General features: G+C 33.3%; 1 protein-coding gene across 9 annotated transcripts in view; it reads right to left on the reverse strand.

The window, feature by feature from the left end:
* Positions 1-27,058, reverse strand: part of LOC108689921 (ensconsin) — a 174,772-nt gene that overhangs the window by 66,060 nt on the left and 81,654 nt on the right. Inside the window, exon 1 of one of the 9 annotated variants that reach the window (XM_018196890.1) lies at positions 1,540-2,133. The exons of the other annotated variants lie outside the window; for them this stretch is intronic. Within the exon in view, the coding sequence (XP_018052379.1) occupies positions 1,540-1,702 (163 nt within the window). The 5' untranslated portion in view covers positions 1,703-2,133. Of the gene's footprint in view, positions 1-1,539; positions 2,134-27,058 lie in introns of those variants that run through there. 9 annotated transcript variants of the gene reach the window in all.

A 27,058-nucleotide genomic window follows, 5' to 3' on the forward strand; every position in this document is an offset into this window, starting at 1 on the left:
GCAAAAAATTTTGACATTTTAACAATCAGCTTTGGGGCGTTCTATATAATTATTTTAAATACTTTTAAATGCTTCTCGTGACATACCTGACAATGCTTCTTTATAACTTTTTTATTAATAAAAATACATATACTTCAGCAAAATCTTTCTGTACGTTATATTGGATATTTGTTATACGTATCAATTATTTTAACATGAAAATATTACATATATAATTTACATATGTGTATATTATTTTTATAAGGCATAGAGAGCCATTCAATTCAGTATTTTTCGTTAAATTTTCAAATTTCAGCAAAATCGTCTTTTCCATACTATATCATCATCATTTAAACTACAAGGTAAATATTAAAACTCTCGGTTAACATAAGTTTGGTATAATGAAGTCTCAATCGCCATGACATTCTCGCATGAGAAAGTTCCATAATTCGGTGATTATAGATATTTCAGTATAATTAATAAGCCCCATCCATATAGCGAATAAAATTTCCATCGCGAAACGTTCTCGGGAGTTCATTATGACTGTTCATTAACGGGTCAATTACGTTTGAGAAAATCACCGTGTCGTTGTTTTATCGGTTGCCGGTTGAGTAAGTTAGGTGCGCAATGTCGTAAGTGAAATGTGCAAACCGGAGGCTATCCTTGAAGCACACGTCGAAGGCGAACCACCACTTAACGCTTGATGCATAGTCAATTTAAAGTTTTTAACATTAATTTGAATCAGAAACTATACTGATATATAACTGTATGTGAACGAGGAAGAAAATTAGACTCCGCGTCTCTCTGCAAGAAGCTATTTCGATAATAATTTTATATTCGATTTAGATTAGATCGTCAAATTCAAGAGTTAAAATTTCAAATGAAATATTGTTTCTTAACAGAGTAAATAAATCGGTATTTTTCATCGATTGCGCGACTCGAGTTGAATTACTGCCCTGCAATTATTTTAATTCCACGTGAATCTACACCGTGGGAGACGGCTGAGATTCTTCTCGTTATATTCGTCTTTTAAACGATTATGGTGTACGTAAACGATTATGGTAGTACATAAATCATATGTGGGGATCAACATAATCGATCAACAATGTCATCGGTAGATGGGCGAGCCGCTTCCTCCATTTATATTTAAATTATCGCACGATCATGATGGGGGAATACACAACGTGTGGATGTACTCAATGTTGGGAACTTGAAGCGCTCCCGTGTAATCAAGCTCTTCCTTACAATTTCGAATCATCTCGTACGTAAATTGGATTTAGACGCTACTTCGGTCTTAATTTGATCAAAACCTTTATGTGCCATTTCAGGTAATATCGTTTACTTTTTAAATTTCTTGGAGTGAAATCTCACTTCAAGATAGTGAAAATACAGCCATGTTTAGAGAAAAGTCATCTTATAGAGAGTTAAAGACTTATGTTCATTTGCTAAAATCTATGAAATGTGAAAAACGGCGAAGCAATTACGCTAGACATGAAACGCTAGATAACACCCGTTTCATTCATGCCCATTATCTTAAAATGGTTTCTACTTCCAGTTTACCTTCGTGAAAATGCACTTTTCTGGCTGATCGATGCCTCGTATGCTCGTGAACGGGAAGATCGTGTGGGCCGAGATTCTCTCTCGACAACGAGCTCACCAAAATCCCTCTCAAGGTCGCAAGGGTGCTGCTGGGAATCTCTCTATTCATTTTGCCGGTTCCCATATCATCTGGGTCTTCACCATCAGTGTCGACGCACGTGCTTACGGTCGGTGCAATGTCCCGGGAGGAAACGCGAGCAATCCTCGTCCGGCATGACGGTTTTTATAGCGTTACATCGTAATGACGTTATTCATGTCCCGGAACATATAATAAAATTCGACTATGACAATCTCTGAGGAGATGCGAGGGGTGCTTCGACGAGAAGGCCGGATTCCACTTGGTTGCCTACACCGACTCCCAATTGCAGCAAGTTATTCGCCGTTCTCATTTACGATAAACGTCCGAGCTAACGAAGTAATCCCCGCGAAAGGCTGATTAAACGTTCATGTGTTGCGAACGAATCGCTGTTGAAAGCGAAAGGTATCGTCTAAGCGAAGCAAGAGGATTCGATCGATGCTCGTGTAATCACCTGCTGCTGAAGTTTTTGTGTAATTATTTAATTTATCCATTCTGTTTGATACAAACGAAATTTTAATTAGAATCATTAATTTTCGGGTTGATTTTATGTTTTTACTAATGCAGATCAGCTATGATTGTAGTAGTCACACGTTGCCATGACACGATATTTTAATCAATCCGCAAAAAAATTAATACAACACGTTTCAAGATCGTGACTATTTTTTTTTCAAAGAAACTGCTTGTGATCAAACTCGAACGCGCATTACGTCAGCGTATAAATTTAATCTAGCGTTCGGCGAAAGATAATTTGTTCTGCGTTTAGATTGTCGCTGAAGAATTGACATTTAACATTGAATTCTGTTTACGTGGCAATCAAAATTGATAAATCGGATGAATAATTATTAGCATAAATTTCATGATAATAAATATATTCCTATAAATATATTCCTTTAATTAGTTATTAACCGATATAAAAGATTTTCAGCTAAATGACAGATAAATCATGTTTGGTAAAAAGGTGATGACAGATTAAGCAATCCCTTAAGTATCCTCTCGAGATAAGAATTCAACGGCAAAGATAAATTTATCTTATTACACATCAAATATAAATTGTGATTTCAAGATACGAAATTCCTGAATATGAAATATCGATTCCATTCATCATGATATTCGAATTGAAATGTTAGCAAGCAAAACAAGAGCATTCTACATACTTAGCATTCTACATACTATATACTATAATTTCTATTCCATTTTAAAATTTCTATTTCGGAAGTTTTAAAAGTACATTGTCGATCGAATCCTTTTTTTCGATTTACACACAGATTAAATGTCACTGTGCAAAGATAAACTTGTTGGGATATTTGTTGAGACTGGAATTCTGTATTCCGGTCTCCGATCTCTCTGTCAATCGGATCTCCATTCGATTTGCATACAAATTAAAAATTGCGGTGGAAAAGTTAACTTTTTCTTTAAAGAACCTCTCGCGCGCGTACAAGCCGAATTCCGACTTGGAATAATATAATGTCTCCGCGTGACATTTTTACGTAATTAACCGAGCTTTCAATCACGCAACCAGTGATTGCAAGTGTTCGATCGATCCGGACTAACCGGTTAGAAAAATTTAATTAGCACTCTTGCGTGAGTGTAACGTAAGAGCGACCGCGAGTAATCGTGAAGCAGCTCGCGATTTTAAAAAGTCTGACATCCGGATTCGCCGAAGCACCCGCTCGTCGCGGCACGACCTCGCACATTTAGAAATCCCTGTGCACTACAACTTTTCCTTTTCTACCGGCAAATCGCGCACTCCGGGGCCACGGTGGCACGCAACGCACCGTGGCGAGCAACCCACGTTGCATTCCGCACGGTGCACACAATAATGCACTCGATACAACAAAGCACTCAGCCGCGCGCACTACTCTCACTTGGTGCTCTCGATTTACCGGCGATTTCACTGAGAGACACACGTCACCACGAGGAAATTCGGTAATTCTGCAGCTTCCCGCGGGATCCTAGATTAATCTCTAATCTTTCATTGTCCCAGAAATGACTCGTACCTTTCGTTCAAGGACATATCATATCATTCCACGAGTATATGTATCCTGCGAATGTGTCGAAACGTCACTGTATATTGTTGCGATGATATATCGTTCAACGTGCGCGAACGTCCCCGTCGAACATGCCCGAGTGTGTGACTGACTTGCTGGAGGTACAGGTCTCTCCTTAGCGCGAATGCCTCTTGCTCTCTCTCTTTCCGCACTCTCGCACTCCTCTCCCACTCGCGGCGCGTCTCGCTTCGCAGGTACCACGCGGATAGGTATATTACCTTTTGTAAGGTGCCTCGCATTGCCGTTTGTCGCTGAACAGAGTGGGGATGGAGAACACCTGTATTGTACCTATCGATGAACGTCTTGCAAAACGAGTGCCGTGCAACGTGAGACAGTCGCGAGACGGATCGCATAACAACTGAGAAATTCGAGTATCTCAGATATGCTTGAACTTTCTATGACTTTAAATAAAAGAGCACATGGAAAAAAACAGTTTTGCTGAAATATCTAGAAAATTATTTAGATACAGAACTAAAAAAAATTTTATTGGATTATTAAACTAATTATATAGGACGTTCAAGTTGGTTGCTAAAATGCCAAAACTTTTTGCAATATTATTCACCATGCTTGAGTTTCCTACATAATTATTTGGATGGTCCAATAAAATTATTTTCAGATCTACCTAAAGTTTTTAGATATTTCAGTAAAATCTTCAGTAAATTCTTTCCGTGTAATCAGATTATTCATGACTTTGGAGGACTTTCGAAATGAAATATAAACGGTATATTGTTACTACTTTTTGTTAATGATAATAATGAAACTAAATGCTGGTAAAATAGATAGTAAGAAGACTTTCACGCCTAATTTGGATTTGCTGAAGAATGTAACGCTTAGAATCCAAGTATAAATACTCTTCTACTTTCACCGCGCTTTATAAAGAAGATTAAAACAGCAACATTCTCAAAGATGTTCACCAATGTTTATTATTGAATTAAAATAAAGAATTCCGCATTTAAGATCGAAGAACAAAGACTGATCAAAAGTCAGCTGATGGTTCGTTGACTTTCCGTTTATGGTTATGTCGGAGTTTCACTCTACAAACACAACGGAGCATATAAATGGCAATGACGAAAACGGCCTTAAAAGGCGACGCTAACAGACGTTCTCCTGATTATAAGTATAATAGAAATCTTGCTTACTCATTTACTCATTTAATTAATTCCAATTTAATTAATTTTTGTTCTTTTACAAAAATCATCATCTTTTATTATTCGTCTGACATTGTTGTATTACAAGTAAATTCTTGAACAAGCAATAATTCGTTAAATTTTTAAGTGCAGAAAAATTTTCTAAGAATGTATCACCATTTTTTACGAAGAATGTAATCTCAAGAGTGTATTTTTTACGAGAAAGTTTAGTTACTGCAATTTCAATACGCAAGACTTTCTTCTTCAAGGTTATGAAATGTCGACAACATAATCTGCTCACGCTTTGATGATCCTTCATTTTGGCGCAGCGTCAATATATCGCCGATATCTTTATAATCGTGAATGAAGGGCGGTCGTCCGTAAACTCCGTAAATCATCTATAAAGTAACAACTTACAAGGATCAATCTAACGAATATCTACGCTGAACTTACAAATAAATCCTGACAAATCTTTTGCTGTCGACGCCCACAAACTTTTAAGGCGAAAGAACAAATATTATACCAATTTATTTTTAAATAAAACATTTTTAAATAAAACATTTGATTAAATTTCTATTTTATAAAACTTCTATTGTTTCAAAAAATAAGTGCTTTATGTTGCACCATTTTTATCCCCCTCCATTTTACAATGTGCGTCACAATGTGGATATAACGCACATACTGTATAAATATTGTCTGCGAAATTGATCAGAGGGAAAATAAATATTGTTACTTTTGCCACATGAATCGGAAGCGACAGAACAAAATTCAGTCGAAAGACTGATGTAGTGTGTGTGAGAGCACTATTTGTTCGATTTTGAAAATCAATACACTGTTAAATCTATATAGTGTCAAATTTAATCTAATTCAAATCGTCTACTCAATTCTTTTACACTAAAACAATAGTTAAATTTGACATTATAGAAGGAAAGTCATCGATACCGAAATACCACTTTGTTTTTAGATAATATTTCTCAAACAAAAGGTAAAAATAAAACATAAATTAAAAAGATAATATATCTTCTATCAGATAATATAAGTTTTTATAATATTGCAATTTTTTATTATAACTTTTTATTATAACTTTGAAATTTTACAATAATTAATTTTTTTCTTAAGATAAATAAAAATGAACGTTTGACAAAATGGACTCCAAAACTGACACAGTAGGCAGTAATGTTACGTATTTCTATTTTTTTTCTTTTACTGGAGTTATCTGTATAAAGTACCCACGAGTGCACATAAGATTTTCCAGAATCTTTTTACTTCGTTATAAAACGTTTTTATTAAATTATACGCATATTTACTTTACGCTGTTCTGCAAGATGTAAATATGTAACGCGATAATTTTTCAAGAGTTTTTCCATATATGCTCGATTGCCTTCAGCTCTAATAGAGCTATTTGACACTATAAAGCTCGTTCAGAACGCTTTTATCGAAAAAAACGCATTTTCATCTCTGAAACTCTATAACATGCGTAATGTATAATATGTTAGCGCACTAACATCATTGTGAGCGCGTATATTCTGAATATGGGCCTAAGTATAAAACATTATAAAGATTAAGTAATTTATAGCTTATGGTCTGTTTTACAGATAGGTGTGGCGATTTACGCTGCACCCCAATTTTTAAAACGTATTATAAAAAAGTTATGAGAAAAAATGATATAAATAAAACTGATTTAGGAAATTATAAGCATTTAAAGTAATGTAATATTATCAATAATATAGTCACTATTTTATTTATAAACTACTATAATTTGCAAAAGACAATTGTAAGAATTTTATTTTCGTATTCATAGAATTTTAATTGATTTGGTATAGAAATAAACCACAAATTATGAGCTTCTTTAATTAGCTAAAGAGATCATGATTTTATTAGTATTAATAAAGTGCAATAGTTAGTTTATAAGAAAAAAGGAGATGTGTTTAGAAAACCTATGACAGTATCAGTGACTTTCTTCTATAGTGTCAAATTGAAATTTGAAATTATATGATGTCAAATTGAAATTTCAAAACTATATGATGTCAAATTGATACTATTTAAATTTAATCATTGTTTTAGCATAAAATAATGATATATTGAGTAGATGCAGTGGGGATTATTTGATGTTATACATTTAAGAGTGTATGCTATGTATACAATTCGGCAATTTGTCAGCAATATTCTTGTCAGCAGGTCGAAGGAACATTTTTATCGGATCAATTGTATGTGTTTTATGGCGCGGGAAAGTATAGCAACAGTATTTCTTTTTTCGTAGTAGCCCTTCTTAGGAGAGGCGTTAGAGCGTGGCAGTCGTAAATCATCCGTAAAGTCGAATCGACTGTAAGTAACGACTCCGATCGCGGACACCAGCTTCGTCATGCTCGCAAAATACAGAAGAGAGAACCATCTTCGTTGGGTGCCTCTCAAATCCTGTGTAGCTAACAGATATGGAAAATAACGCACTTAGTATCTCTACAAATTGCTTTTAAATATTAAAATATTTCACTGCATGAGAAAAACAAAATTTTCATACCTATATGTATGTATGATACTTTCGAGATTATATCCGAAGGGAAAATGCATTTTTCAAGTCTTAATTGGGTCTTAAGAAAACATATGAACATCGTGCTTACATTACTTGCGACGCGTGCATCCAATTTGCACTCGGCGAGCAAATCTACATTGATAATGCAACACTTGCATGCTGCGACGGTAATAACCGTGAACGGAGAAAGCGAGGAAGTATTCCCTGGACTTTAGAAAAGCTCGGAAGAACTGCCTAAAATAACTCGCGATTTCTTCTTTGGAGTCGATCTCGTGGATACAACTTCCTCCTTTCGTGTTCGCTATTCCGCAAACTGTTCGCAGAACAGTGGCACAATCGCGAAGCTAGAAAACCGCAAGACGGTGACTCAGTAAGTTCCAATCGCGAAAAGAATAAGAGTATTGTGCGAGACGAAGAAGTTGTTAAGTGTCCGCGTGAATGGCTGTTCAATGAATGGAAAATTTTACGGGCACTCTTTCTTTCGTGCGTCTTCGGAAACTCGGTTTGTAAACCAAATCCGGCACGCCGTTCTAAATTCAACATGACACGTGGCGTGTGTAGATATCGAAGAGAGATGTGTGAGTAAGCGGAATTAAGCGAGTACTTCATTAAAATTTTAAACATAAAATTCTAAACATGCACGAAACAGGAAGAATAAATGTGCTAGGTAAACGACAATTTCTGTTTTTTTTTATCAGATATTTCTTCTAATATCAGCCCTTAATCCAATAACAATATTTTATTCCATAACTAGAATATATGAGTTCTAGGACTTTTCCTAATTTTTAAATATAATACATGGAAACATAGCGGTTTTGCTGAAGTTTATAAAAATTTGACTAGATACAGATCTGAAAAATAATTCTTTTAGTCCATAAAAATAATTATGAAGGATATTTAACCTAATTGTTAGAATATTAAAACTTTTTGCTGCACTGCTCATCATGCTTGAGTTTGCTATGTAATTATTTTGATGGTCCAACAAAATTATTTAAATCTGCATCTAACTAAATTTTTAGAGTTTTCAACAAAATCGTTCTTTCCATGTGATAATTCAGAGTAATTTTATGTCTCATAATCTTAATTTTCACAGTTTTAAATTTGAAAAAATTTTTTTTAATAAAATTGATAATAAAAATTAAAATCCAAAAACATATATTCTTTTAGCGTTAAAAAATATGTATTACGAATTAAGACTATACACAGTCTCTTGTAAGATAATCTTAGCTAACAATAAGCAATAATTTTACACGATCGCATTACATCGCGAGCTAAGATGTCTTCTACTGATTTGCATCACGGATTGCGCGCCGACGATAGCACGCAGGTGCTTACGCAAGAAATTTGTCTCGGCTCAACATCATCTTGCGCAGCGGACACACCGTTGTGTCGTGCCTTCGCGATTTATGCGTCACGCAACGCCGGTATTCTCGGCGATCTTTCGCGGCCGCGCGACCTTGCAATGCCGTGGCGCGATACAATCGACGCGCATAGCGTTGTCGACATTAACATCAGACATGAGCGTCACTGATGCTGAAAGAGCATACTTCGGAATAACATGCAGACTTTTGCAGATAATAACGTACATTTGCATTATGCAAATATGCATTTCTGAGTGTACTATGTAGAAACATATGTGCGATTACATTTACAGGTATACTTTTTACGACTATTTCGATTTAAGAATTTTCGGCTGGCATATAATAAAAATTTTAAAAATTAAGAGTAAATTAATATTAAGAATGAATCGAGATTAAAATTAATTTACATTGAATTCTATAAAACATAAGTGGAGATTTAACATCATGCTATGTCTATACAATTCTTACTGCATTGATGTTTATATCAACATCATCGTGATTTAAAATTTCTAGTATTAAATCTATATTATGATATCTATAACCACAACATCAATATGATGAAAATTATACAAACATGATGTTAAATTCACATCGAGATTCACATCCATATTTTTTAAAGTGTGAGTTTTTAAACGGGCAATTAACTTACTTTCTCACATAAGTATTGTAATTTATATCCAGAATGGAAAAATGTAAATATTATTATTGTAATAAAAGAGAAAGGAAAACAATAGAGTTTATTATATAATTACTGTTTATCTTACAATCAATTTACGAGTGAAGTCTCGGAACGTAACGTAAATAGAAGGATACCACCTGACACCTGTATAAAGTTAATTTTAAATCCCAAAATATCATTTCGATTACAATATCATGCGCGAAAAAAATCAGCTCGATAATAGATTTCGCAGAAGTTCCGAACTGAATTTAAATCAAGAGTCTTACATAAAATGTAAATCGAGTTCGCGCTATTCATTTTGCGATACGCGCCGATTTCCGAGGTAGATGCACATCTCGATACCGTAGTTTAATAATGAATTCTCGTAGGCATCAAAGGCTGGCGGCGTAAAGACAGTCAAGTAATTAGCAGCAACGCTGCAAAAAATAACGAGCATTCAAATATGAACTTCATGAAATCTATTGGTGCTTAGCAAGTCCGTAAAAGAACCATTAGGAGGAAGTTTCCTGTCACGATGCAAAACTTTAAGTCGTTAATCCTCGTTTTCATAAATCGTCGAGCAGAGTTATGCATTTAAAATTCTAATCGAGGCTGTTTTTATTCCGCAAGGCAAAGGATCGGTCGCTCTAAAGCACAAGAAAAGAACAAGATTATCCTTTTGTTTCTCGAAGACAAAATTACAATACAAGCGGTTCTTTGTTATTATTAATTCTTAAAAATTAATTCTTAAGTTCTTAAAAAAATATGTGCTATCTTTCGAGTACCTAAATCTTCATAAATCACTTGTACTATCAAAAATATTAATTAAGATATTAATAAGATTTCCATTTATGTTAACAGTAAAGAAGTCATTTCAATTTAAATATTAGTAAAATTTATTTTAAGCTTAGAGGATCCAATTATTCAATAGTGAGAAGAATATTGACCCATTTAAGAGTAGAGTATGCTTTTCGCGATATTATCTTTCAATTTACAATCTCGAAATTTTTCTCCACTGAAAGCGCAAAATCATAAAACTCATAGTAACAATTATTGTTAAAAAAAAAAGAGATGAAAGGTGAATAGTATTAGTCATAAAATATCTAAAGAAGATACTTTGGAGAAAAGAAACGTTTCTATAAGAGACCTAGAAACATATACGTTCCTTAATGTAAAAAGTTAAATTACACGTAGCGTACATTAAGACTTAATTATCGAAGTTCGTTTTAAGTGGAAAGGTGTAGAATAGGCGTCGTAATTAAAAGGCATTACAGAAATGGCGTTATGAAACTACGTAAGCTCTTACAGGAATAACTGATCCACACAGTCATTTGGACTTAGAGAAACCATAAATCCGAGCTCAATATATTGTGAACACTCAATCACGTTTATATATTACGTATATTACGTATATATATTTTATAAATCATAATGCAATAAATATTGAGAAAAAGTGAAAGCCAGATGCAACTTAATTTAAAAATAATAAGAAGCGCTCTATATAAATACAGAAACATATAAATATAAATATATACGTATAAACATATACTATATATAGGAATAAAAATGGAAAGAATGATTTTGCTAAAAATTTAGCTAGATACAGATTTGAAAATAATTTTGTTAGACAATAAAAATAATTAGAAATCTCAAGCTGCTAAAAGTTTTGATATTCTTCAGCAATCAATGAGCGTTCTCTCTCATAACAAAATTACTTTTAAATATGTCTTAAAATTTTTAAGTATTTCAGCAAAATCATCCATGTAGAATTATACTTATATTATACGTGAGAATTATACACTGAGAAAAAAAAAAGTTAATTTTAATAAATATTTAGTTCAATACTGCCATCTAAACATTTACAGTAAGGAAATATTTGTTCAATAAAAAAAAATGATTGTTAAATCAAATTAACATTTCTTGTATCAAATAAATAAATATATCTTTATATTTAATAAATATTTAGTTGGCAGTATTCAACTAAATATTTATTAAAATTGACTATATTTTTTTTCAGTGTATTTCAGTGCATTTGACACATATGGAACAGATCATTGAAAGTTAAAACCCATTTTTTTATTTATATACTTCAATTAAAAAAGATGCCCTAGCTGTAATTGAGATCGTTAAGTAATTAAGAGGTTTTTAGCACGCCTGGAGTTTGTATACGGCCGCGCATATGTATAAGTCGCGACACGCGTTTCTAAGATGATACCTTGGATATTTTAAACCGCTTGTGTAATCATCGAGTGCGAAATGAATGATCGGATAATACTTTTCAATTTAGACACGCACTACGGATTACGTGATGATACTCGTGAAATCGTTGCTTCTTATCGATCAAGTAACGATTGTCTTATGTATGTCAATTTCCTTCAGGATATAAATCAATTGCGAATTGATAATACTTTTATGATTATACAATTGGAAAATTGTGAGAATTTCGAGATTAAGGCGAATATGTATTAGAAGAATATCTCTTGAAACTCGAGGCTAAAGAAATATAACAGGAAATTCGAGAAGCGTGTAAAGGAAACAGAAGGCGTAGGAGGAAATGCAATAATCGAGATCGTCACCGGTGCGCAAGCATTCAATTTAAGAACTCAACGACATGGCTACCAAGTTGCGCGTCATGCATCGAGGATGCAACGGCACATGTGAAATTGCATCTCAGAGCAACGTGCTGGACGTTACGGTCCTCAGACAACAAAACGGTAAAATGTTTTACATGACTGAGAACCGACGTGCCCTTACCCGTTTCTCTTATTAGCCTTCAAGCGCGCTGTTTCGAGTGCTGTGAAAATACTTGCGATAAAAGCATCCATTTCTCACTTTCAAGCAGAGATGAGCAGGACGTTATGAATAATTTATGAACAGATAATTGACATAAGAAAGTATTGATCAACTAAAAAAATAGGAATCTCGTTGAGAAAGTAGCACTGTGTGCACACATATCTTTAAATAATATTATATAAATTATTTGGAAATCTAACAGGATTAATATTTCTCTCATATCAAGTTCTCTCATATCTGCAAGCAAAATCTTGATCGCTCGAATTCTTTTATGTCATTCACGCCGTTTTTCTGAAACCTCGGTATTTTTCCGATTATTACTTGGCAGCTTTATTCGTTTTATAATGTGTGTTATGTAGATATCCGAATACACACATACACTTTCTACCGGTAGCACGATTTTACGCGAATGCAAACTCGTTTGATTCCTCCGTACCTTAGCCGTGCCGCCGGTGACCGTAAAAGTCGAGCGACCAGTTCTTAAATCATCGAAATGTATTTCGCGGAATGCGTTATGCCAAATAAAGGCCGATATATAGCCAGTTAATACCGCAATGTGGTGGAAAAAAGTGACCCGCATCGGTCGCAAGCACGCCGACATTTATTGGGAACCAATAACCACGCCACGGTAAGGTATAAAAAAACGTGAAATTTTCTGAATAAACATAAATCTACATTCCTATTCGTATGATGGATAAAATGGGCTTGACTGCAACGATGCGCAACTGAATTCATTTCGTCGAACTTTCTCAATAATTGTCCGGAAATGAGGATCATTCTGGTACGAGTAAAATGCCGAAATTTTCTCTTTTACGTCCTATTTTATAACTGTATCATTATTACATGAAAAATTTCAAAATTTTTTTAATCTTAAGAGAATTATAATTTTCAATATTTCTGATATGTGTATGTAAATATTGTAAATCAAAATTCTATGATAAAATCTGCATTTATGTATTAAAACAATTATCTTCATCAATATCGCGATGTTTAAAAGATTAATACATAGAAAAAACGATTTTATTAAAGTATCTAAAATTTTTAGACAGATCTAGATCTGAAAATAATTTCTCGTTAGTTATAAAAACAATTATGTAAGAAACTCAATGATGAACAATGTTATAAAAAGTTTTGACAATCAGCTTGAGCGCTCTACATAATTATTTTCATGAACCAACAAAATTATTTTCCGATCTAAATCTAGTTAAATTTATATCTAGTTTTTTAATCTTCAGCAAACCTGTTCTTTTCGTGTTAAATAAATTTCATCTTCAGATATTTATTCTTTTTCCTATTCAATCACGCAAAAAGCATTAAATTATTATTGCTCATATACAATTCGCAGGAAATCTTACGTGGATTCAATCTATTCGCTTGCTTTTAAAATGCATACGTTATCAGTCCGTACAAGAGATAAATGAGAAAGCGAATTTAAAGAATATCGAATTAGCGAAGCTGAAAAGTAAGAGCATCAGCGAGACTCTCAGATTCTCACAATTATACATCCGCGATCTCAGTAATTCGACACTGACAATGAGATCGAACCTCTGCGAAGCCTAGTTCTCCGTTTATAAGAGCAATGTATCACCCATCTATTGATTTTATCGCGTTAGTACTATTTTGACATTAGAGATGAATAGACGGATCATTTGATCACAAAGCCGAATAATTCAGATCTATACTACTATTGCTTACAGATTTCACTACATTAAAGCAAAATAGGGAAAGAAATCGGATACATAATTCATTCGGAAACAAAACAAAAACAAATTTCAAATAATGTAACCTATTAATTCAAACACTAATTAGAAGCTAATTAATTTCGTTATATTCACCAAACGTTTTATTAAATGAATGAAAATACATTATAAATCACTGTATTATTTCGAAGCATGAAATGATGGACACAGATAAACACGACGATAATGAGCAAACTCGTGCGCGGATAATGTATGTGAAAATGTAGATTGTAAAGGGATGGAGGAACATAACCGGCGTGTGTATCTCCGGGCAAGGCCATCTACACGGTTTGCACGAACCGATGCACCGAGCACCATGGCGATTGCAGGGAAATACAGAGCGTGCGAGCGAAGCGATGACTGGAAACGTTCGAGATACCGTGGGTAGATGAGAAACATAGAACTTATCGCCCACTCGGCGGAGATCATCCAGGACAATAAAGGAGATGGTAGGAAGCTAATTCCTAACTCCAAATCAGTTGACGCGATGTAACAAAGCGCGCAGAGACGAGCTGCTGAGCTTTGCAGATTTCAATGGAAACATAACTGTAGATCGGATGAATTGAATCCTATTGATTTATTAGATCAATGTGAGACCTATCTTGAAGCCCACTCTAGGATTGTAATTCGTGTTGTAATTTAGGATAAAATCTTAATAATAATTTTTATTTTGTAAGTCACGTAGTACGAAAAACATTGGAAATGTATAAAATATTAAAACAAAAGTCTGTTCTAAAATCTGATACGAATTACAAATTGTCTGAAATGAAAACTCACGTGAATATTTTATTATTTTATATCCTTTCCGCTTAAAATATTTTTTTTACAATCGTGAACGAAGAACTTATTTTTACCGATTATATTATATTGTAACTTTCTCTGTACCTGCCTCGTTTTTGGAAACTTGTTAATAATCCCACCTTCGAGTCGATCGATGACGAAATATCGTTTGCGTGCAATAAAATGAAATGACGCATAAGATTAACGTGCGGTGTAAATATCATGTAAAGGGGTCAGGTTCTCTCAGACTATGCATAATCTGTGCGTTCGACATCTGATTCATGACGATTATTATCCACGTTCCTGGCCTAGGTCTCATTTTATTTTTAAAGCATTCTTGTGAAATTCTAAAGATCGCGATCGCAAATCAGATTTCCAAAGGCAAAAAATTATTTGTTCAAAGCGAAATCTTGAATAAATTCAGTTTCTTAAAAAATAGTAACGCGCGTATTTTCGATCTGCGAATAGCAGTAGTCAGAAAAAACTACAATACTTATAATTTTTATTACTTAGGTAATACTAAAACTAAAGGAAAGCATAGTATATCTTATGAAGTATTAAAATCTTTCATGTATTAATTTATTATATCTTTCTTTTATCAGAATAACATGATTTTTCATGAATGTTTCACTTAAATAAAATTATTTTACAATCCTTTTATTACATCATATCACAATCATAATGAATGAACAGAAAATATTTTAAAATATTTTAAAGGTAAGCTCAAAAAATAAGTGGATGAAGACACTATATAATGTTTTTAGATTTAAAGATTTTAAATTAAAACATTTTTATTCCGTTTTTGTCGACAAATATTTATTAAAGTTATATGAAGAAAGCGATGACATAATACATAAACTACAAAGTATTTATGTATCATCTGAAAAGTACGTAAAATATTTCTATGGAAATTAATCGTCGCCTAGTTGAAGAAATGAATTATTCTCTTAATGAAGCATTCTTTATCTTTCTCTCTCGCTGTATAAATTATTATATCCATCCAATTAAATCCACGAGTATGCAACCACGTCACGGAATATAAAGGTCTTTAAGACGAAACAAAGTTTGTTAACTGATTCATAAATACGATCAGCGGGCTTCGTATAATAAAGATTACCTAGGAATAATAAGCAGCTGCAAGGGAAATGCAATTCACTGGAACATTTGTCCTGCGATTTATTGCATTATTCGAGCCAAGAACTGTATGGATCTTTTATTAATATTTTTTATAAAATTAAAATTATTAGATTTCGACGTAAAAACAAAACAGAATAAAAGAAGATAATAACAAATTGATGTTGAAATTTCTTGTTTAATATCGCTATATTACTAATCGTTACGCTCTTAAGCGATATGGAAGGACATTTTATAACTGCAATTTTAGAATTCTTGCCACGTAAAAGTAGCACGACTCACGAAACTTCGAGACATTTCAAAGATCCTATCGATCTCATAAATTCGGTTCGCAAATTTACGTGACTGTGTACAGTACAATTTTTCTCCAATAACACGGATTCAATAGCAATATACGCTTAATTTTTTTTACTTAAATTTTCTTTACTTAAATTTTAATGATAGCATTGTTTTCCATCTAAGAATTCATTATCTTAATTTTAAGTCTTGTACTAGTAATGTTAGACACGTAACGATAGACACGCAAGGTTGTGTTACATTTCCGTCAAACTTGCCGTCTCGTTAAAAGTCTCGGTGTCACCGCAAAATTTAAAGTCAATTTCCCCAAGTTAGAACCGTGGAAATTACTGTGGAAGTTACGAGATACTGTCGACACGAAGTATTGTACGCGGACATTTATGCTGTAAGAAAAAGCCTCGTTAACGACTATAAGGCGTGTGCACATGCCAGTGTCCCTTTTTCACATCGCTTATCAAAAGCACCGACCAATTCATGACGAAAATCTCAGTTAAACGCTTCCAACATTTTGTGCTTCTGTCACGAATCTTGTGGCGTTTTAAAAAACGCCACATTCAAAAAAGACAATTTTATATTTTACAGTCATTCATATTGTGCAGAGTTATAATAGAAAAAAAGTAAAAACAATATTAATCCTCCAGTAATGTTGGACTTAAGTAAAATCAATTTTGAATTGTAAAAATTCTGATACACTGTCAAATCTGTAGAAAGAGAGGAGGAAGGGGAGGGAGAGAGAGAGAGAGAGAGAGAGAGAGAGAGAGAGAGAGAGAGAGAGAGAGTATAAAAATTAATTTAAGTCGCCACTGCTCCCATTCATATATCGTTATTTTATACTAAAACAATGATTAAATTTGAAACTATATAGCGTCAAATTGACATTATATATTATTATATAGTATTAAATTTAATCATTGTTTTAGTAAAATAACGATTTATTGAGTAGGAGCAATGGCGACTTAAACTAGGTTAAATTTGACATTATACATTTAACAGTGTAGAAAATCCATAAAATCCATAAAAAATAAGTAAAATACAATCCAACTTCTATAATAGTAAAAACTTGCTAAAGCTTTCACAAGTATGTAAGAATTTTTTCAGATTTTTATACAGTTTAGTTGCATTTTATCGACTGAAACAATAAAAATTTGTATTAAAATTGAAAGCCCAAAACAAAGAATGAAAATGTCACATTGCCGGCGAAAGGTTAAACTGTATCGAGTTCGAATATTGTTCGAATTCTGCTTAATTTTAAATGCAGAAGAATGAGATCTTTGAATCCGTCATGATCTCTCGTTGCGATATCATAGTCGCGCCTTTAGCACAAAAAACTATATATATAAGGAATACCGCGCAAAACACGTCTGCTCGTTCTCATAGCATTTAAGGCACAATGTAACGTTTTTCTGATTTTTCTGATATTTTCTTTAGAATTCGCGAGTAAATTATCGCATGAGAAATCGCCCGGTTGCATCGTGCAATTGAGTGATCTGCAGCGATTGTGTCACAATCGTGTGCGTGTCATACAATGCGAGTGTATACTCTCACATACGGTAAATCGAGATCATTCAACGCACCTACAAAAGAATCGAGCTTGTCAGAAAAGGAATTTCTCCATTTCTGCCTCATATTTTCATGCTTTGCCTTTCGCTTTGCACCTCAGATTAATTATTTCAATTATAAATAAGAATTAGATTCATAATTTATCAATCTAATTATCAATGATAAGAGCAAAGTGAGAGAACTAATTCTATTTTTGGTCAAGGATATTTTGAAGCTTAACAATATTCATATGTAAATTTTTGTATAGATAATATATTCTACAATTTTTTACAAATTGTGTGGCGATTCAATTTGTTGGACTTAAAATACAATTGCAAATTAAAGCTGAAATATTTATAATATCTCATCAATCATATAAAATTAGATTGATCGTCAATTTAATAATGATGCTAATAAGCATCTTAAAAATCTGCAAAGAACTTAATTATTTTTTCTTCAGTATTAATTTAAGAATAACTGAAAAATTCTCTTCAAATTCTTTGAAAAGAATACGCAAACGTTGACGAATCGTTTTAGAGTACGACTACGTAACTCAAAAGAATGTTTTAAGAATCGCCGTTCGTTGATAACGTCGCGCGAAATAATCGCTTCAAGCGATAATATAATATGCGAGGTGGAGGAAAAAGATCTCAAAAGCATCTCACACAATATCTTCTTTTGTGCTCGTATGCATAATCGATCATGTTTCTTTACATTCCACCAATCGGAATAACGAGCAAAATGGAGAAAAAACGGGGGTGAACCCGGAAAATCAGAATAGAATTTATATTTTAATAGAAAATTCATCCAGGGCGCGAAGGGAACAGCATTGCTATTTTTGAACGACAGGATGGAAGAGAAATGATCCAGTATCGTGACATTCCAACGACAAAAAAGATATCTGGGGCAAATCGATTAACTATTTAGTTCCGCACAGATCGTACGTCATATCGCAAATCAGATTGGCGCTTGATTTGCTTTATTAAGTTACAGATTGAATCCGGGGAATAGAATATGATAATTTGATGTAAGTTAGTTGACTGGCTACATAAGAATTAAGCGAGAACGACTAGCCTTGCAAGCATTTCGCGCGCGATAGTGGAAAGAATAATTTTGCTAAAGTAGCTAAAAATTTAGCTGTATATATAGATATTAGATTTGAAAATAATTTTATTAAATCATCGAAATAGTTGAAGGAATCTTAAGCATAATAAGTAATATGATAAAAAATTTTGACATTTACTATTAAATCTATAATGTGAGCATCCTATATAATTATTTTAATGGTTCAACAAAATTATTTTCAGATCTGTATCTAGCTAAATTTTTAGATTCACTTCAGCAAAATAGTACGTCCTTTTCGTGCAGCTGAGCATTACGTCTGTGACAACATAATTAATTCCATCTCTCTTTTTCTTTCTTTCCGTTCATAATATCATAATATTCTCCAGCTTTCTGTTCTTTCTTGCGAGGGAAACAAATCCCCTTGCAACGAGCACGATGCAGTTGCTGGAATAAGAAGTGATGCGGGAGTCAGGTGATGGGGCTCGAGCAATACCTCGATTGAAATGTGGGTCAGAGGCTCTCGTCCGTGCGTGCGGCTCGAATCGGAAAAATCTCGGTCGCGATCGCCCGGCAACCTTTTGTTTCGCGCTCCGTCGCGTTTCCTCGCTGCTTTTTGAAAAAATGAATAACGCCGCGTACGTTATAGAACACTGGTTATTTTTATTTCATTACCGAATATCCAATAATGTTTTCCGCATCGCTGTTCATTTATGTAACAACGTGAGCTATTACGTTAATTATTTTGCATATCGTCGAAATCAAATTAATCAAATTTTTCAATAAAGCATAATCTGCATGTATGTCATTTCTGTACATGCTAAATGACGATTACAGAGAAATAGGTCCACATTAATTACAGAGAGAAATAATTAAAAAGCATCTCATTAAGAGAACGCCTACCTTTCTCTCTGTGAAAATGTCTGTATGGAGAAAGTACGTATATAATTTTAACATCGTCGAGGTTCACGTAGGATTTAAACGACCGGGTTAACAAAATTAAATCGAGATTGAAAAACGGTCAAGATTTAATTTTCTTAAAATACAGTCGACGGAAATCGCATTGAGAGCGATGTTAAAATGAACGAAAGAGCGAGGGACTGAACGTAGACTGTCGTCGTGACTGACTCAACTCACTAAAAAGACGCGAGATTTTCTACCGAATTCATAACGTGCTCGCATCAGACGGCCCTAAATTGCAGTTAATTAGCTTGAAGCTGCAGATTATGCATAATTAAGAGCGGGGATGAAATAGCAAGAGGGAGGCATTACATAACGTTGAGCGATGTCTGCGATAGTATCTCGTGTAATATCGTTTCTCTTTTTTAACATCATTAACGCTGTAGTGTCATTCTCGTATAATACTATTAATTAATTACGATAAAATAGATTGAAACTGGAATGACGAATCATGATGTATGGAAGACAAAATGATTCATTACAAAAATAAAGTAAAATTGATAAACGAGTGTTATTACCCTCAATATGTTGTTAATTAAGATGGATGCTCTTGAGAATAATATTATTTTGTAATTCTACTCGAAATAATAAAATGCTTTTAATATTTCATCAATAGTGCGTAACATTGATGTTAAATCGAGATTGTAATCATACGGATCTCGTACATATCCGTAGATAGTAATGCAAGTCCGACAAATCCTAAGTTACCAACTACTGCTGGGTTAGCATCGATCGAATGGCTATCATTCGCTGTAATTGCAGAATTTCTGCCATACCATCCGTGTTACAGGAACCTGTATTGTCTCTGCGGTAGAAATCTGTATCACAATTACCGACAATGAAATTATATATACAATCTGAAATATATATAGACATACATACATATATACATAGACAGATATATATAAACGAAAGACAAACTCCCAGACAGAATGTAAACAATCAATATGTAAACAAAATATTTTCGCAAATATTTTTTGCATCGAGAAAAACTCTAACTCTGCTCATTTATATCAATGTTAACTTTAAGTTAACTTTCAGTTCAGCTTTAATCTCACTTTTTATCTTTTTCTAGTTCCAAAAAACAAATCGAATCGAGATTAAATCTATATTGATAGAAACGGATTTAAAAACATCGTTGCGTTCCTGAAAAAAGAATTAAGAATTAACTTTTTAATTCTTTAAGAAAGATTATTAACGAAAGATAAAATTCTTAGGAAGAAATAACTTATCTCTTTCAGCTATTTGCAAAGTAAGTTGTTACAACGAAAGTCATGATTATACGACATAGACTTTATCAGAGAAATCGCTATTCACAAACGATCGACAAGACTATGTAGCAGCTACATCATGCTTATTGATTTCTTTAAATTCAATCGGTACAAGTAGTACCCGTTGAATCACGAGCATTTCGCGAGGCTTTTGTTGATCACGAAGGGTAGGTAGAAAATGCAAATGTTGGGCGAGACAGTGACGCGACTTGTTCGATGCAACGATGTGGGCGGATTGTCTCGCCCCCGCAGCTCAAACAACACGCCTGAAAGACGAGGCAACCGACCGACCGATGTATTCCTTAACTACACCCTTCGTGATTATCTTCTTGTTCTGCTCTATTCTCTACACTCCGTAACAATTCGCTTCAAATCGAATAAGAACCTACGGACCACGTCGGTGGTCAAACTTTAACACGACATTGAACATTCAGCATTATATTTTAAAATAAGACCAATTTTCTATGTACAAAATCATTCTTAGCATAAAAGCTTGGTATTTAAACAAGCTTGATTGTCACACACAGAAAAATACATATTGCATTTAATATTTAAATATTAATTACTTCAAATATCATTTTTTAGAAATTTACATAGACTTGATGAATGTTCCGGCTAGACTTTGATTTTTTAGAAAATTTAATTCTGAACAGTTTCTTATAAATATAAATTGAAAAATACTTCCTTAAAAAGTTAGCGCCTAAAAACCTCTGAAATCACAATTTTCTATACATTTTTACAAATATCATTTTTATAAATATCACTAAATAGGAAAAATATGTATTTCTTAAGAAAAAAATAACAAAAGTTGTAGAGAATTAAATTATCTTTTAAATGAAATGAAAATGATTACAGTATGTTCCAGTTAAGTTTTGTTAAGTTTTGAGATAACAGTTTTAAATATAGAAATAAGTGTTTTTTCGGCTATTGACGATGAACCTTTTAAAAATATTTTTCATAATATATATATATAAGGCCATAAATGCAGAGTATTTTAAGAAGCTGTAAGTCGATAACCGAAAAAACAATTTTGTTATATTCGAAACGTTATCTCAAAATGAATCATATTTCTTAGCAGTAGACTATTTTTCTGTGTGTGATTTTTAAGTTTTATTTAAAAATATGATGGATAGATTTGTGTGTGTGCGTGCGTGCGTGCGTGCGTGCGTGCGTGCGTGCGTGCGTGCGTGCGTGCGTGTGTGTGTGTAAAGTGAAAAAGATCATAATTGGGATCGAATAAATTAATATGATAATTTTCTGATGATAAAATCAACAGTTATTTTAATAATTATTAAAATTATTCATCTGGAAGACGCGAGTTATCATGCGAATACATTTATACGAGAGAAATGACTTTATTTCTGCGAGAAGATATGTTCGGAAAGCTGTTACGTTATCGAGATACAGAGTGTCGTAAACGTCACAGTTCACCGTCAGTGGTCTGACAAACGCAGCATTTGTTCCTAATAAAAATGTGGCGCCGTGGGCGTGAAAGGATCACCGAGATAGAGAAAGTAAGAAATAAATTGGGGAGAGACGCTCTCGCTTCCTCATGACGATGGTGCCTCATCATCGGGCACGTGCTGGACCGCCAAGAAAAACCGGTTCTCTCCTGATCGCCGACTGAGGAGACTTTTTACCGGACCGCGGTGACCTTAACGATCAATTTCGGTGCATTACTATGTCGAAGGAACGGCTTTCTTTCTAAGATAAGAGAACTTCCTGAAAAAATTATTATAATTTATTATTTATTAAATTATAATAATTTTAAAAAAAATTCGGCGATTCAGAATCTCGTGAAAAAAAAATTACATAATCTGTCTTCAATTCTACAGGCTGTTCCTGGATTAAATGGCCAAACTTTAAATATGAATTTAGAACCTCAAAACAAACAAAATTTTTTTCTGGAAGTATGCTCGCAAATGCTTCATTCAAGAAATATTGACTTATAAAGTTAGAGAACTATAGGAATGAATAATGTAGAAATAATGTCGAAATAAGGTCTATATCCTCTTTATTGCTTTACAATAATCAAAATTTAATTATTAAATGTTTTATTCAAAATAATGATCTCCAATTCGGAGACAAGCATTACATTTATCGATGAGACAACGAGTGGTTGACTGACATTATGCGTCTGTAATTTCTTCGCATGCTCGCACAATTCTTTGTTTTAATGATTGAAGGTCATTAATTAAGCATATACTTTTAGTATGCTTCAAAATATCCCATATAAAAAAATCCAATGATGTTAAATCCGCAAAGGCCATAGATCCAGCACGATCCATCTTCTGGGAAAAATTAAGCCACTGTCGAGGATCTTTGCCATAGTAAGTAGTACAATCATCCAATTGAAACCAGGAGTTCCCTCTTATATTCAAAGGAATGTTTTTCAAAAGGTCTTAAAATTCATTGTTCAAAAATACGAAAAATCCATTCGCATTCAAGCGAGTTGGTAGAAAATGGGATCCAATAATAATATCGCCCATTATTCCTATGCCCATATATTTTCATTTTGAACAAAACATTTGATAATTTAATTTTGATTATTGCAAAGTAATAAAGAAAATAAACCTTATTTCGACGTTATTCATTCCTACAGTTCTGTAAGTTAGAAGTCAATATCTCTTGAATGAAGCGTTTGCGAGCATACTTCCAGAGGAAAATTTTATTTGTTTTGAGGTTCTAAAATCATATTTAATGTTTGACTATTTAATCCGGGAACATCCTGTATAACATCAACGAAGTTAAACAGAGAAAGATACTTTAATAATCTAAATACAATAGTGCACATTTGTGTGAAGCATAACTACATAACGATAAAAACTAATTCATGTCATGTTTTTATGAATTTCTTTCTTTAAATTTTGTAGAAGAAAAGATTTCTTTTTAAACATTATTATTAAATTTTTCATAAATTGCTACTGTTAGCACGATTTATATTTATATAGCGTAGTTTAGTTGTTTAAGCTTTAATTAGTACCATCAATGAGGAGACATGTGAGAGAAATAATAGAAGTTTTCGAATTTCTCGACCAATAACAGAACTCGGAAGCCGATTCCGATTTCCTATCGTCGACATTGCCTACTTTCTGAGATTCAAAATGAATCCTTTCAGAGGTAGAAAATAGGCCTTCTGAAAGGAGTTTATTGTTGCAGACCAATTAACGGTTGAAAAGAGCCTCTCGGTACATTGTAAGTTGCGAGATTGAAGCTTGTAAGCTATATGAAGGTAGATTCGGTTCCATTGTAAATTATATCGTGCGCGACGCACTATCGTACGCTATTCATAAATCATCACGCCGTAATAAGTCACGGCATCGAGATGAAAGTTTTCCACTCACGATGTCCCAGGCAGGATCTAATTACAGCTTAAAAAAATTCCCAACAATACCCGCGTACATCCCTCATGTACTATGCTCGTTTCCACTCATCGTATAACTCTCAAATTACACATTTGCAAATCATGCATGTGATCATAACGCGCGTCGCAATTTTGTACAACATTTAATTAAACGTTGAAAGCGAAGAAGTGAAAGGGCGACGATGAATACGAATACTGACATGTCTGTTTAAAATAAGATTTTCCTCTTCCTTTCTAATCTCACATCGTGCCTGTCAATTAATGTTAACATAATACATAGTCTTTAAAATAAAAGACAAAATTATAAGAATTTCATTCTCTATCGAATATCCCAGAATTTTCGATCACGACTTTGATTCTTTCCAAGATTAGGGATAACGATTTGCATTGAGAAGAAGCGAAGAACTTAAAGAATTCCGATACAACGAGTCATTCTTAAATTGTTTGTCCCGAGGACATTGTCTCTTGGCTCCCCCTCCATGATAGAAGAACACCGACAAACATTCTATCATCTCCGGTCGTCGAACGACAAAGCGAACATCAGGAAATTGAATTCCGCTAGAAAATACCTCCGACTTCCAGCTTTGTCGGACAGATTCAAGTACGACACTAACTCTACGCAAGTTAGCAGTAGGACAGGTAGAATACTTATTCTTTATATTCGCGAAAGAAGATGAAGAAACTTGTTTTGTCCATCTTGAATCTTGAGCGAACAAATGTCAAGAATAAATAAGATTGGACTTTTATTGTAGATATTCACAAAAAGAATAGTTTTGCTGAAGTAGCTAAAAACTTAGCTCGATACAAATCTTAAAATAAATTTGTGAAATCATTAAAATAACTATGTACGACATTTAAGCACAATGAGCAATACAAAAAGTTTTGACATTCTAGGAATTAAAGTTATCAGATGTACAAAGCACAATCAGTTCCATCAAATCACCTTTCGCCATTTTGCTTTACATGGCCACATATATGAGATTTTACACAACAGAATCAGATTAAGATAACTGCACATTAGAATAAGTGCATCAGATAAGCTACACAAAGGACACTATATACATTATCTGACGCTATTTTCCAAATGCTAAAATACTGAGTCTTATGGATTACGATATTTTGTCTACCTAGTAATTTTACTTGCAATCAGTTTGAGCATCCTACATAATTATTTTGATAGTCTGTACTGAGAAAAAAAACGTATTAAATTTTAATAAACATTTATTTAAATAACGTCAGTTGGATATTTAAATATATACATGTTTACTTTTAGTAAACATGTATATATTTGATACAAGAACCATTAATTTTATTTAAGCATAATTTTTTATTTAGTAAATATTTATTTTCCATAAATAAATATTATATTACTATTTAAACAATCATTTATTTTCAGTTGATCCTGAATTTTATCTTGACTCAGCGTGCGCTCAAACATGTGCCAATCAGAGCGCAGTATAATGAAGAAATCATGCAGTATGTATTTAAGTCCAATATTTGTGCGCGAAGATAAATTTTCTCAGCGAAAACCCGCTGAGAGGAACAACGAAGGAAACATAAATCGCGAAGTAATTCGAATTCAACTAAAAAAAATGCATAAGCCCATCGCTTCTGTGCGATCGATCGAACTTCATGCAACCTACGGGTCGACGTTAGTCACGCATCGGGGAGCTTTGAGCTTGGCATACTTTCTCTTGGAAGAACGACATGTTGCCGATAAGGAAGACGAGGAAACAGCGTGGCAGGGAGCCCGTCTGAAGTAGGTTTTCCTAATAGAAGGCATTTACCGCGTGCTTTTTCAACCTCTTTGTGGACAAAGATTCCTTACCAAGACATCGTCGAGGATTCGAAAACTCTCAGCTCTCGACTAACTTGAACTTTTCATCAGATTGTTAATACTGTATTACTAATAATAAGATAATAAGTAATAATAAGATATTAAGTTTTACGATTTTATCATAAACGATTTGTAAAAAATTAATTTTTACAAAATCGTGCTTTAAAGATTTAAAAGGTTTGTTTCGCAAATAAAATAGATATCTTTCTTTAGTGATAACAATGAATCAAACTCCAGTGCTAATTAGAAAGCTCCTAACAAGAGGATTCATAAATTCCGTAACAAACTTTTTCGCTAATTGGATCAAAACTTGTGTGTGTGTGTGTGTGTGTGTGTGTGTGTGTGTGTGTGTGTGTGTGTGTTTAATGTTGTGTACAAACATCCTTTAACTAAATATAGTTAAATATTGCCATTCATTTTTTGAATTTAAACTAGAAATTGCTAAGTGGATGTTTAGGAAGGCATTGGCTTAAGATTCTTTGTAATTCATTCAGCAGTTCACTCAAGTCAAGTATTTGTGTGATACGATAATAAATAGTGATGATATTAAACGAAAGGAAATGAACGCAAGCGAAGTTCCGGTCTTGTAGCATTAACTCAACGTTGTTCAACACTTTGAAGGAAGAACAATAGAAACTCTTAGGTTTGCGTTTACAATTGTTGAATAGTCAATACTCTCGTTTTAAAAGAAAAGATTTTGATTATAAATATATAAATATATAAATATCTTTATGATTTTGTAATAAATTATTTTTATTTATAAGATTTATTATAACAGCCTATTATAATTATTCAAAGTTATTAACACATTTTTAGTTAATATATCTCATAATCATAACATTTTCCTTCAAAAATATTTTTTCTATTAAATTTTGACTTCAGAAAGTTATTCTGATAAACT

This window comes from Atta colombica, unplaced genomic scaffold (genome assembly GCF_001594045.1).
Source record: "Atta colombica isolate Treedump-2 unplaced genomic scaffold, Acol1.0 scaffold281, whole genome shotgun sequence".
Lineage (NCBI taxonomy): Eukaryota > Metazoa > Arthropoda > Insecta > Hymenoptera > Formicidae > Atta > Atta colombica.